The sequence below is a fragment of the Salmo salar genome, chromosome 04 (genome assembly GCF_965601325.2).
Source record: "Salmo salar chromosome 04, fSalSal1, whole genome shotgun sequence".
In the NCBI taxonomy this organism is placed as follows: domain Eukaryota; kingdom Metazoa; phylum Chordata; class Actinopteri; order Salmoniformes; family Salmonidae; genus Salmo; species Salmo salar.
The window spans coordinates 48,508,552-48,522,452 of record NC_138294.1 but is presented as its reverse complement, the minus strand read 5'-3'; the positions used below and the strand labels follow the sequence as shown (position 1 = coordinate 48,522,452).

The following is a 13,901-nucleotide window of genomic DNA, read 5'->3' as shown; positions in this document are numbered from 1 at the left end:
TCTGAGCCTGACAGAAGTAAAGAAACAGTGGTGTGGAGAAGATAATGTAGGAACAATAGTGGACCAATATATTAGTAATCCGTTTTATTATTGTCTTGCGGTATATACAGATTGTTCAAAGGATCCCATGAATGGGAAGACAGGAGCAGGTGTATTTATTCCTGAGTTCGACATTAATCTATGCAAGAGATTAACAAATTATTTTTCTGTATATTCAACAGAAATGGTTGCGATGATTGTTGAATGGAGTGGATAGAGGAGGTGCAACATAGAAGAGTAGTAATATGTTGGGACTCTGCATCAGTTTTATGTAGTTAAAGATCTGGAAAGTCCGAACATGAGGATTTATGGTTAGAAATAATGATGCTGTTGTTGGGTTTACAAAGAAATGGTATTGAAATATATAGTAGATATAATAGCAAAAAGATCAGTGAAAAATAATATTGTGGATTTACAGGTGCAGTTGGGTGGAGGGGAAATGAAAACATTGATTCAGAAAAATGGGTTTGATTGCTGTCAGATAATGGGAACAGAAGGGAGGAGGTTATGTTGTGTAGGATGAGATTAGGGCATTAAATTAATCTTTGAAATTGATAGGGAAACATGATGCTGGATTGTATAATGGCTGTATGGTAGAGGAAACGGTTGAACATGTATTATTATTTTGTGAAATGTATGATGTAGAAAGGGAGAGGTTGTTTGACAGGGTCAGATAGGTTGGACGGGAATGGGGAGTGGTTGGTCTTTTGGGTGGGGGTAATGGGAGTAGTGAGGTTTGAAGGGAATTCTTTTATTTGATTAGAAATTCAGGGTTCGTTAAGAAGAGAGTGTAGTGGTATAGATAGGTAGTTGTCGGCCTCACACTCCAGTACAGTAAGTGGCGATGTATGCACCAGTCAGTTGGTTGTGATTCGTTAATAAAACTTAAAGAAGAAGAACGAGGTCAAATCATGACTTCAGTGCTCTTCAGGTCAGAGCTCAAGAAAGAGGCCCGAGTGAGAGATATACTGCTTGGATTCTTTACCTACGATAGAAATAAGCTGAAACAATGATGTAATTAATTTCATTATTCTTTTGGCCAAATTTCATATTCACAAATGTAAATTTACAAACAAAACACCACATTTTCTTACCTTACAAAAATACATTGAACTGTATTTCAAGACAATTAAATACTCTACTAACAAAAAAGCTGTTAGAATTATAAGTGTATGTATGTCCCTTAAGGTCCTTGTGTAATGTGATGTTGTACCCCCTAGCCCAATTGTCCTTTGTATATTATTTATATATACTTGTGTTCCCCCATGTACGTCCTGTATTGATTTGTTGTTAATAAAAATGTAAAGAAATAAAAAAGAAAGAGGCCCGAGTTCCTGACTTAGAATTCCAAGTTCGATGACCTTTCAAAACGGTTTTCCCAGTCGGAGCTTGTTCTTTTTTCCGAGTTCCCAGTTTACTTGAACGCACTGAAAGTATTTGCTTTCAAGAAACTGATAAATCGGTTAAAACATTTTTTTTAATGAGGTAAAATCATGACGTCAGTGCTCTTCAGGTCAGAAAGAGGCCCGAATTCCCGACTTGGAATTCCGAGTTTGATGATAGTTCAAAACGATTTTTCGCAATAGAAGCTTGTTATTTATTTTTTCACTTCCCAGTTTACTTGAACGCACGGAAGTCGGATTTTTTCGGTTTTTTTTTATTTTCGAATATCGATGTAGCATTCAAAACAAATGGGAACTCGGAACTGGGAATCTCCGACTTCAGTGTGTTCAAACAACTGGGAAAAATCGAATTGAACAGTCATCCAACTCGGAACTCGGGCCTATTTCCAGAGCTCCGATTTTCCGACCTGAAGATCACTGACGTTATGCTTTGACCTCGTATTTTTCCGAGTTCCCAGTTGTTTTGAACCAAGCATAAAACCAAGGATATGACGTTTCATATGACACCGGAAATAAATCCCAAAAGGTCTTAACAACAAGTCGTCCATTCATTTACAGTGTGATTGTTATTCACTCATACGTAAAGACTAGCTTAAAAACATTCGTTGGAGATTGCACCAAGATGGGGGTTGACTAGCAAGCATTTTGATTATAGTTAAACGTTTTCCCTCTGGCCAGCTAACGTTGTCGCTGGCACGTTAGTTGCACAGACCGGTGAATTGGTGGTACTTCTTTTAAACTAGTTAACGTTAGACAGCACTTTTAGTTGTACAGCACATAACAAGGAAGATGGGGTCGTCGAAGAAACACAAGGAGAAAGGCCGTGATAAGGATGCAGAAGAGCGTCACCGCGAACACAAAAAACACCGTCACAAGGACCGGGAGAGGGACAAGGAACGAAATGTTACCCGAGAGAGGGAGAAGAGGAAACGGTCCAGATCGAAGGAAAGGAGCGGACGGGGTTCCGAGAGAGAAGGTCGCAGTAAAGGCGAAAGGAGTACTGGGGAGCCTCGCGTAAAGAAAGAAAAAGTGGAGGCCGTATATGAAGAGAGTCCAGGTAAATGCACATGGCAGGCAAATATCCTGGCTTAAACAATTACATACATACATAATTAGAACCAATCAGTGCGCAAAACACTCATATGGTCTGCAGGTATGATATTAAAGATGCTATCTTTTCTCCTGTGTTTTTCACTTCAATTGTAATTTTCCTTTTAGGAATTGGACCACAGTCTGCAAGTGGAGATGCCTCACTTAGCATTGAAGAGACAAAGTAAGTGACAGACATTGAATGATGGTGCCCTGATGATGGTGTAAGTAAATTCGGAATAACTTTCTAATCTGTCTGTCTTTCTTTCTTAACAGCAAGCTGAGGGCCAAGCTTGGTCTGAAGCCTCTGGAAATGACTGACACAACTAAAGGTGAGAAACTTGAGCCATATGGTGTCTCTGGCAAACACGTAAAAGACTCCCTCAGCCCTCAAATTAAGTGGATACTCCTGATGTATCATGATGTATGATGAGTGGACACTTGCAGGGTGAGGGAAGAATTAATTAATTTTAAATGGACCGCCTTTGCCTGGAAATTTGTCACTCGTTAGGCCCACAGTTGTGTTTTCAGTCATCATGGAACCACCGGTAGTGTGTGTGTGTTTTATGAGCTACAGTTCATTATGATTGCATTTCATATCTTGGCTAGAAGACAACACATCAGCACACATTGAATGCTGGCCATCTGATGATATCAGGTAAATTGAAAATTACAATGTAGAAGTGTGATGTCAGGGAAAATAGTATGCACTAGCTAATGTTTCCAAAAGCTAACCAAACAAAATTACTTTTACGATATATGTTTGTGCATTAGTAACACAATTTCTAACTTATTTACATTTGTTTTTACTTACACTTGCATGTTGACTTTTCCATGTTGGTGTTCATTTTCGGATTACTTTACTTAGCGGATGTGGAATCATAGCAAATTGAATTATGGGGTGTTTCAGGCCCCGGAGTGAAAAGAATTGTACACTTGCAAACTTGATTAAAAAACGGGGGCCGACTTCCCTTGCTTGGCTAATTGTTTGGACCGGCGGCAAAGATGGCTGTGGGGATTCCCCCATGGGCATAAGGTGTGGGTAAGGGGAGGAGGGTGTGTCTTTTGTGTTTGAAATGCAGCCCATGCCTGTAGTAGTGAGGTCATGTGTGAAAGTGTGGCTGATCATGATTTGACTGGCTCACCCGTCTGCTGCCCCAGAGCTCGGTACGAAGGAGCAGCCAATGGTTGCGGAGACTATCAACCCTGTGTACATCAAACAGCAGAACGAGATGAGGGAGAAACTGGCGGCTATGAAGGAAAAGAGGCTTCTCAATAAGAAACTGGGGTAAGGTCTAACTGCAGGAAGGTTTTGGCTGCACATACTCCACCAACTTGCACTATATTGATAACTGATCTAATTAATTTTTTTAATTTTCTCACCCTCCACTGTTTTTTTCTTCTTCTTCAGGAAAGTGAAGACTTTAGCAGAGGGAGACTGGCTGGACGACACTGTAGCCTGGGTGGAGAGGAGCCGAAAGATGGCCAAAGAGAAAGAACTGGCAGAGAAGAGAGTGAGTAGGGAGGGAACCATGTGGGGAGGAGGAGGGCTGAGAGATGAAGTGAGATGCTTGTCTTAGTTATGATTTTGTACTCAGTGTTTGACTGGTTCCTTTTGATTTGCTTGCTTTCCCTATCAGGCCAAACTTCTACAGGAGATGGATGAGGAGTTTGGTGTGAGCAATCTGGTGGAGGAGGAGTTTGGCCAGACCAAGAAGGTAAAATCTGCCCTCTTGTGTTGAATATCTCATCTGCTCAACTTATGATTGTGAAGACACTGTCTTCTGGTTTGTGTATGAGTGCAGGCTAAATTTGAACAGCATTCAGTGAATCTGCCAGTTTCCCCCCTATGGAGTTTGAGACCTGTGACACCATGCTTGATGTCTTGGTTCTGTGCACACTGAGTCGTCGCGCTATCTGACGTTAGAGAATGCCTCTAGGTCTTATGTTGCTTATCTTTGTCATAGGCCGCTTACAGTTCTCGGGACCTAAAGGGTCTCACTGTGCAGCATCGGATGGAGTCATTTAACGAAGGGGAGACTGTCATTCTCACACTGCAAGACAAAGGTGAGAGGAGGTTGAAATGTTAACATTAACACAGAAATATATCAATGAAGACTGTGCTTACACCAGACCCTCATCAAACACTACTGTATATAGCCTGTCTTTTTAGTGTTGATTTTATTTCTTTAGTTACCTATTGTTCACCTAACACCTTTTTTGCACTATTGGTTAGTAAGTAAGCATTTCACTGTAAGGTCTACACCTGTTGTATTCGGCGCACGTGACAAATAAACTTTGATTTGATTTGAAACACCCACACATTTGGCCTTTGTCTCTCTTTCAGGTGTCCTTGAAGAGGAGGACGATGTACTTGTAAACGTGGGTCTAGTGGACAAAGAAAAGGCTGAAAAGAATGTGGAGTTGAAGAAGAAAAAGCCTGATTACAAAGCTTACGAAGAGGATGAGAGTGTCGATGACATGGTTACGGTAAGAAAAGAGAGTTCGTCTTCATTTCGGGAATTCTGTCATGTCGCTATCCTGCTTAACTCAATCTCACTGACCAATGTCCACCTCTGCACTTATTCTCTGCAGTTCAAGCCGCGCACTGTGCTGGGAAAGTATGATGAGGAGATTGATGGAGAGAAGAAGAAGAGTTTCCAGCTGAGCAAAGGGGGCTGTGCTGAGGGGGAAAGGGAACGGGAGCTCCAGGCCATCCGGGAGACCCTGAGGAACCAGGCCCAGTCTCTGGAGATGCCTGCTCTCGCTATTGCCTCAGAGTACTACACACCACAGGAGATGGTGAGGGTTGTGGGGAGGTGCTGCTCTGGAGAGGGCCTGGGAAAGCTGTCTTTTGGATACGTTTTCTCTCAGATTTCATGTGTAAATGTGTCTACTTTTGAATGCTGAGTGTGTGTTTTTTGGGGGAGATTTGTTCACACACAATATGAGCTCTCATTAATGGTAGTTCACACAGATTCTTACTTCTTTTGTTGTTAAAGGTGGGCTTTAAGAAGACCAAGCAGCGCGTCAGGAAGATCAGGAAGAAGAAGGCGTTGCCTGACGAGCTCCAGCTAGACGACACGCGCAACACTGACTTCGGCTCCAGGTTCTGCTCCTCTCCGCTTCAAGTGGAATATGACAGATGAGCCATCTTAGTTTCAGTCTGACTCTTTCTCTGTCTCTCCTTCAGGGTTCGGGGTCGGGGTCGCAGGCAGTTGGATGAGGGCCAGGAGGTGTCAAAAGAGGGTGTCATCATACCGGGACTAGATGTACCCCAACAGTCTGATGACATCAGGATGGCGGACATGGACATCAGTGATGATGGTGAGGGAGACATCTGTTAGTGGTTTAGTGATGAGCTAAACAAATGTATGATTCACTCATGCCTGGTTTTGTTTAATATTATGACAACGCTTACGCTTTGCTCTTCCTTCAGAGGACTTCACCCCCACTGAGCCGACTGTGCTGGAGGAGGACGAGGCAGAGCAAGATCTGCAGAAGCAGCTGGAGAAGCAGAGGAAGCTCAAACAGAAGCAGCTGGAGAAGCAGAGGAAGCTCAAACAGAAGCAGCTGCTCCAAGACTCTGGGGAAAAGGTGTGAGCATTCTGTTCAGAAATGTTCCTCTTTACTTTACTTAAAATATCACTGTGGCCAAAGATTCTATCCGGTGTGTTGATCCCTCATTTGACGACTGAAAACCTCAATAAAATTACCATCAAATCTGTTGTGCTATTTAGTCACCAATAAATGGTTAAACATTGTTCTCACTCTCTTGTGCTTCAGGTGGCAGAGCAGGTCCCATGGCTTGCAAGAGTGGACGGCAGTGACGACGAAGACAACAAGAACAACCTGAACATTGTATTTAACGCCACCTCTGAGTTCTGCAGAACTCTGGGTGACATCCCCACCTACGGCCTGTCAGGAAACAGAGAGGACCAGGAGGATATCATGGTGGGTACATTGTAAGAGATGTGATATAGCTAATTGTTTAAAAAAACAAATAGATATATCATTAGAATTGGCTCATAAACAAGGAAACTATTACAATTGTATGCTCAGTAGAGAGACTTGACATATCCATGAGCTCTGTGTGTTTGCACTCGAACACTCTATGGTTTGTCTGTATCAACTGTATCCTTCTGTTTATAGGATTTCGAACAGGAGGCGGAGAGAGATGGGGCCGGAGGATCAGACTCGGATGAGGATGAGAACGTTGGCTGGAGCATCGTCAACGTGGATGAGGAACAGAAGCAGCCTGATGTGAGTGGCATCCTCCTGCCTTGTTGTCTCTTCCATTTTCCCAAGCATTTACCAGTAGTGCTGATTGGAGTCCCCAGGTGGGTCATTTACAGAATAACGTACTATGATTAGGGCTGTGGCGATCATTTCATATTGTCGGCTGGTGATTGTCATGCAAAGAACTGACGGTGTCAGTAATTGACCATTGACGTAAGCACGTTTAGCATCCACTGATGCAGACTTTTGGAACATCTACATTTTAGTCGAATAAATCCATTTACTATAGCCTACAACATCACAATAAATGCATTATTTATTTTAGACCGGTCTAAAGAAACATGATGAAAATGTAGTGTATTTCAGAAGAACAGAATAGCCTACTCTGAATTGTCCTTTATGTTAGGCCCTGATCTGGCTATGACATATGGGTGGGCTACACTAGTTCATTGAGCAGACAGGATTTGCTTAGAATTCCGTGGCTTTCTTTTATAGTATGAGGAATACAATTGAACATAGCTCAATCAAATAGAGAGGATATTTTCTACAAACGATTTCCGAGGGAGTGCGCTATTCTGTGTTGAGTGGTTAACAAGGAAACAGGTCCTCCTATATGCTTAATTTAGAGTTATTTATGCAACTTTAGTTGTGATTAGGTTATGTTTAGATTTTTTTATACATTCTAAGTCTGCATGATGCGACTAATGACTTGAAAAACATCACATGAAAGGCATGAGCTCTGCTCTGTTTCTTCTGCAGGCTGCACATACCATCAGTCTGATTCCCAATTTGGCTAGCACTTGATAATATTCTCACCCATCGGACTGTTCTTAATTTAATGTGGTCTTTACATATAGCCTACTAATAAAATGTGTAGAATTATTTTAGATTTGGAATGGCCCCCCTAAAAAAACAATCTGTATCCTGCACTCGAATAGCGAATGGAAGTTACATGCTTTATTTTTTTTTATATACGAGCATAGGCAGCACATCCATAAGGCTAGAGGAAGCTATACTGTCCTTAAAGTAAATGTAATTAAATTGCCAAAATTATATAGCCTAAATAACCTTCTCTGTTTAAGATGAGGGATAATTGTATTTATTTGTTTGAGCATGGCCTTATTTCTTTTACAGCATATTGGATGACTGTCATTCATATTTCATTCACCCAGCTCAATGTAACATCCATAGGTTTAGGCTACTACATGGTACTCAGATTCTCCCTTTACCCATCGTGAGGTTGCTACAAGCTAGCCTATGAAGGAAAGTTTACAACATAGGTGCACAGGTCGAGAGAGAGAAATTAGAGTAATCAAGGTGACAGACGGTGTCACATTCAATACCACCTTGCCTGCATCTAGCTGATATAGGGTGTAATCATTAGTCCAACAGTTGCAAACGAGAGTTTGTATTGAACAAATTCAGCTATGTTTTTCCCCGTTTGCTTCCGTTTTAAGAAACGTTTTTCAACAGAATCGGCAGAATGAATACACCCCTGGTCACACGCGAACACCGTTCACTTTCATAGCAGCCACAGCATGATCACATAATTCCTAATTCTACATGCTCTCCTCTTTTCACCTTTTTTCCCTTTGCTTGTGGACTTCATTGCACAACAAATCAGCTGTCTGTGACCAGGCGCAAAACTTTCCAAGTCAAACCTTCATATCATAACCGTTACACACAGGCTACATCGTTGTCCCCATAATAGCTAACGTCATAGTCAACATAGCTGCTAGAACTAACGCATTCGTAAACCTGCTACAATCATGCAGTAGTGCATAGTCAGCAAGCAGCAAGCGGTTACACAGCCAGGCCCCGGTGGCAATACATTTATAAAACCAAAAGCTTACCTTGACTTGGAATAATTCCAGTGTTGGATAGCCATAGCCAGCTTGCTGACATACCATCCCTCTCTGAGTAGGATAACTAACTAGCTTCATTCGCTTGTTAGTGGGAAAAAAATGAAATATAGAACTAATTAATTTCTTCAAAACTGTTCAACTATTGTCTCTTTGAGACAACTACTCACTGCATTTTATGCACTGCTAGCTATCTGTAGCTTATGATTTCAGTACTAGATTCATTCTCAGATCCTTTGATTGGGTGGAAAACATGTCAGTTCATGCTGCAAGAGCTCTGAATGGTTGAAGGACATCCTCTGGAAGTTGTCATAATTACTGTGTAAGTAAGTCTATGGAAGGGGGTGAGAACCTTGAGCCTTCTAGATTTTGTGATTTAAGTCGATGTACCCAGAGGAGGACTGAAACTAGCTGTCCTCTGGCTATACCATAGTGCTACCCTACAGAGTGCTGTTGAGGATACTATAGACCTTCATAGCAAAATAGTGTTTTAATCAATAGTGTTTTAATATAGTTTTATCTAAAAAGGGTAACTTTTAAAAATATGTATGTTTCACTATTTTTATGAAATTCACTGAGGAGGATGGTCTTCCCCTTCCTCTGAGGAGCCTCCACTAGTCTATACAGAAATAAATAAAATAATTCAAAATAGGCTACCAAAGCATGATTTGGCCACAGAGGATCATTAGCTTCTTTCCAAAAAATAAGTTGTGGATTGTTTTAAGTCTCATTGCCTACAGTCGGAAAGAAAGGCAGTGCACGCAATATGGGCAGATTGAGTTGTGACTGTCTGTGAGAAGTAGAGGCCAAGCCAGTCATATAGCAATATTTCAAAATGCAATCGCAGGAAAATGGTTGTTTGGAAAGAGAAGACAATGAAAATACTCATGTCTTGTTTTTTTGTTATAAAAATTATCAACTCTGGCTATACTGCGTTTCGCTCAATTATCTTATTGGCACCAGCAGAAAGCCTTGCAATATCCCTGGAGAGTGCACTCTGCACATATTCACTACTCATCATTGTTGTCAGTGCTACTTAAGTTTGTTTCTGGACAATAATTTCCTCCTCCAGTTTAGATGGACGTCATTTCCTATGTGTCTCCCCTTCTCGTAGGCCTATTATATAAACAACGTCGTTTTTATTCATCTGTTCGTCAGTATCAGCACAGTAGGTTACCCTGTAATTTGTCATATTAAAAAAGATTCTGCTAATGTCTCCAGTCGTATGAAGTGTAGTAGAATTGCATGAAATGTGTCTATAAAAGGCCACATTTTTCCCATGCAAAGAAAGACGCGTATCTGATATAGCCCAGGCCTACTCTACTCTATATGCGCTCAACCATGCATTGAACAGTGTTCTTTTTGAGAACAGTGATTGGATAGTCATCATTTAGGCTAATAATATAAAAATCTACTCATCACATTACGAAGTCTATCTTACATAAGTCTGCAAATGCGATGATGCATGAAATGCTTCATAATAAAGGTACATTTCACCATAAAAATGCATCTTCCCCAAACTTAACTCAAGCGCTGCATATGTATGCCAGGTAGACTACACCGGTTGTAAAGTGTATTAATGTGCTTCATTTTAAGAGTTGAGCAATAAATATAGCAGCACGAGAAAGCTAGGATCACACGCGATTACGCAATGACTGGGCTTACAAGAGGCTCTGTAGGCTATGTGCTCCCCAACCGTATTCCAGTGGTCCTAGGCCCATAGGCTACGTTTGGAGTTATTTGGCCACTTCAGTTGTGATATATAATGTATATAGGCTACATGTGGGCGACTATGATCGGGGAAAGTAATAAATAAGACTCTTGCCTTAGAACAGCGAATGCTGGGGATCATTCACAAGTGATCATATTGTCACTCATCAGACTATTCTCAATTTAATCTTGTCTTCACAAATACTAAATAATAAGTGAAATTATACTGAACAAAAATATACACGCAACATGCAGCAATTTCAAAGATTTTACTGAGTTACAGTTCATATAAGAAAATCTGTCAAATGTAAATAAATTCATTATGCCCTAATCTATAGATTTGACATGACTGGGCAGGGGTGCAGCCAGGCCCACCCACTAGGGAGCCAGGTCCAGCCAATCACAATGAGTTTTCCCCCCACAAAAGGGCTTTATTACAGACAAATACTCCTCAGTTGTGAAATAAATATAGGTGGCCTAGTTTATAGGAAGATGATGGGATTCTCTTTTTAAGAAGCAATCAACTCTGTTTTCTCACGAAGTTGCGTAGCCTATAGAAATGTTGAGCAACATGAGCTCATGGGCTCTCATGAAGTGTTTGATTAGATTTTAGATGGCATTTGCATTGATGTCAGAGTGATTAGAGGGACAATAGAGCGCTGAGTAATGGACAGTTAGGACCTGATGTAGGGGCAATAGAGCGCTGAGTACCAGGCCATTAGCGACTAGCCGTTAGCAAGTTTGGTAGGCTACTAATGACCATCAGCGGTATCAGTGTGCAGTTTTGGAAAAGCCTCGTTACCTTATGTGGTATTTGACTGCGGCCTTGACTCGTGACCACTGGTGTGGCGGTAATATGGTCACCGTAACAGCCCTAACCATGATGACCCATAAAAATAAACAAGGCTTTCCCACCTGAACTACTGAGGTGAAAATGTGAGTCAGCTGTATGTGCGTTACTCACCTCTTGCTTCCATCTCATAGTTCTCCACAGCATCGACCACCATCCTGGATGAAGAACCCATTGTCAGTTCTGGGCTGGCTGCCGCCTTGGCGCTGTGCAAGAATAAGGGTAAGAGATTGGAGTAGCCCCACTGACAGTATTTGCTTAGTAAAGGACTGTCATGTAATGTTTCTGGTCTATTCCTCTCGTCTCTCTCCTTTTCAATCTTCATCATTTCTTTCATACTCTCCTTCTCTCCCTTAGGTCTCTTGGACACTCAAATGCAGAAGATATCCCGTGTCCGTGCTCCTACCGGTGCCCTGCCCAATGATAACTACAGCATTGAGGACAAGATGTGAGTTCCCTGTGCTTTGTGTGCTTATATGCTGCCTTAATAATTGCTGTTTGCTCACAGACATTGCAAAAGTTACATCATAAATAAAGTGGCACGTTTTGTGTGTTACATGTTTTTAGCGCAGTGCCTCGTTAAATTGCGGCTGTAAAATGGAGTCCTAACTGTAATGTATGAAAACCCTTTAGCCTCTCCATTTGATAACTCTCTGGCCTTGTTTCTCCAATTCTCTAGGACTATAGATGACAAGTACAGTCGGAGGGAGGAATATAGAGGCTTCACCCAGGACTTCAAGGAGAAGGACGCCTATAAGCCTGACGTCAAGATTGAGTATGTGGATGAATCTGGACGGAAGCTCACTCCCAAAGAGGTAGATGATTTAATCTTCCCTAAACATCATTGACATACACAATGTTGCTTTTGTCAAATGTGTCAACTGCTGTTTTGACGTAGGTAAAGTGTGCTCATCGAGAATATTGCACAATAATCCTATTCCTTTTCTAGGCTTTCCGGCAGCTCTCACATCGGTTCCATGGGAAGGGGTCTGGCAAGATGAAGACTGAGAGGAGGATGAAAAAGCTGGAAGAGGAAGCGGTATGTCTAACCTTGCTCACTCAAAGATTATTTTAGGACACTTTTGAAGTGGCAAGCCCTACTTGGTAGGACTGAAATCAGTATTTTTCTCTCATTTAAGTTAAAATCTTGGTTTATCTGAAACTTTTCATCTAAACTTGCATATGGCTTTCAATTGAATAACACACTTTATTTTCCAGGCCTTACAAGACCATTCAGGTTGCAGGGCTTGCCCAGTTTGACTCCTTGACCTAGCAAGCCTCTAGTCTAGACCTGGGACGATAACCGAAAATTATCCCTACCGATCACTTATCGCAGGCATTTTGCTGATATTTCATTACAATATGTAGCCTATACTAGAGACGTGATGTTTTGGAATGAAATCAGTTTGCTAATATGGGTGATTGTTAATTGGACAATTGATGGCTACAACCATCAAACTAGTAGTTTAAATTATCATAAATAAATCTGTGGTGCAGATTAATGTTCTAAGATTATAGTTCTATTTATCCCTAACGCATCAATTCAGGCAATTTATCGCCCTATGGATTTTTGTCCATATGGCCCAGCTCTACTTTAGTCTAGTCCGTGGTTTGACCGAATGTGTATTTAAATTGATCCCCCCCCCACCTGTCTCTCTTATCAGCTGCTGAAGAAGATGAGCAGTAGTGATACCCCTCTAGGAACGGTTGCTTTGCTTCAGGAGAAACAGAAGTCACAAAAAACACCTTACATTGTTCTGAGTGGGAGTGGGAAGAGCATGAATGCGTGAGTATTTTACAAAGCCCTTTCTTTCGCCCTGCCTTAGATGTATGTAGTTCTAGTCTAATTACAGTGGCGCTGTTTGAGAATGACAGAGCAGCTCAGAATATTTCATTTCAGTATTTCATTTAAAGGAGAATGTGACCTGCATAGAGTATGTACCTAATTATTACTCACACTGCTGTCTGTTTCCCTTTCAATATGTTTTGCCTGTAATCCTCCTCTTTCCTCAGAAACAACATCACCAAATAGATGTGGTTGAGAAGAGGTATCTGACCAGTGAGGATGCGGGCTGTGCACCATTAGACACACAAACACAGACGTTTTAAGTTTATTTTCCTTGTTGAATAAAATCAAGTAGCTGCATATTGCTGTTGTGTGTGTGTAAAGAAAGTAGAGTTTTTGCTTTTGACCCTGGATTTATGTAAACAATGATTGTTATTTACATACAGTAAAGATTTGACATGACTTCTTGTTCCTTTTTTATTTACCTAATTTATTTGTTTGCGAGGCAAATTAAGCCATTGAAATTGCAAGGTACTGAAGTTAGGGCAGCATTGTATGTAGGTTATTTCATGTGGGGTGGCAGGGTAGCCTAGTGGTTAGAGCGTTGGACTAGTAACTGAAAGGTTGCAAGTTCGAATCCCCAAGCTGACGTGGTACAAATCTGTCGTTCTGCCCCTGAACAGGCAGTTAACCCACTGTTCCTAGGCCGTCATTGAAAATAAGAATTTGTTCTTAACTGACTTGCCTAGTTAAATAAAGGTTTAAAAAAAAGCTAAGGTTTAATATGTATCCTCTCGTCTCTCCCACTTTAACACACTTGTACAGCACACAACACATGCACTGACTCTTTCTCAATTATCTAAAACCTCTCTCCAGTTGATGTCACATGTTCCCGGAATAAATTATTTCAAAGATTTTGGTAG

At 41.2% G+C, this 13,901-nt stretch overlaps 1 protein-coding gene across 1 annotated transcript; it reads left to right on the top strand.

Annotated features, from left to right (window-relative positions):
* Positions 1-1,955: 1,955 nt before the first annotated feature.
* sart1 (spliceosome associated factor 1, recruiter of U4/U6.U5 tri-snRNP) lies at positions 1,956-13,440 on the top strand. Its single transcript, XM_014196432.3, has 20 exons — positions 1,956-2,499; positions 2,661-2,715; positions 2,808-2,863; positions 3,693-3,819; positions 3,943-4,045; positions 4,172-4,249; positions 4,499-4,598; positions 4,879-5,021; positions 5,127-5,333; positions 5,534-5,640; positions 5,725-5,858; positions 5,971-6,128; positions 6,318-6,485; positions 6,684-6,794; positions 11,327-11,414; positions 11,550-11,640; positions 11,872-12,007; positions 12,142-12,231; positions 12,857-12,978; positions 13,206-13,440. Exons 1-20 carry the CDS (start codon positions 2,232-2,234, stop codon positions 13,222-13,224), a joined length of 2,361 nt encoding a protein of 786 aa, XP_014051907.1. The 5' UTR covers positions 1,956-2,231; the 3' UTR covers positions 13,225-13,440.
* Positions 13,441-13,901: the final 461 nt, after the last annotated feature.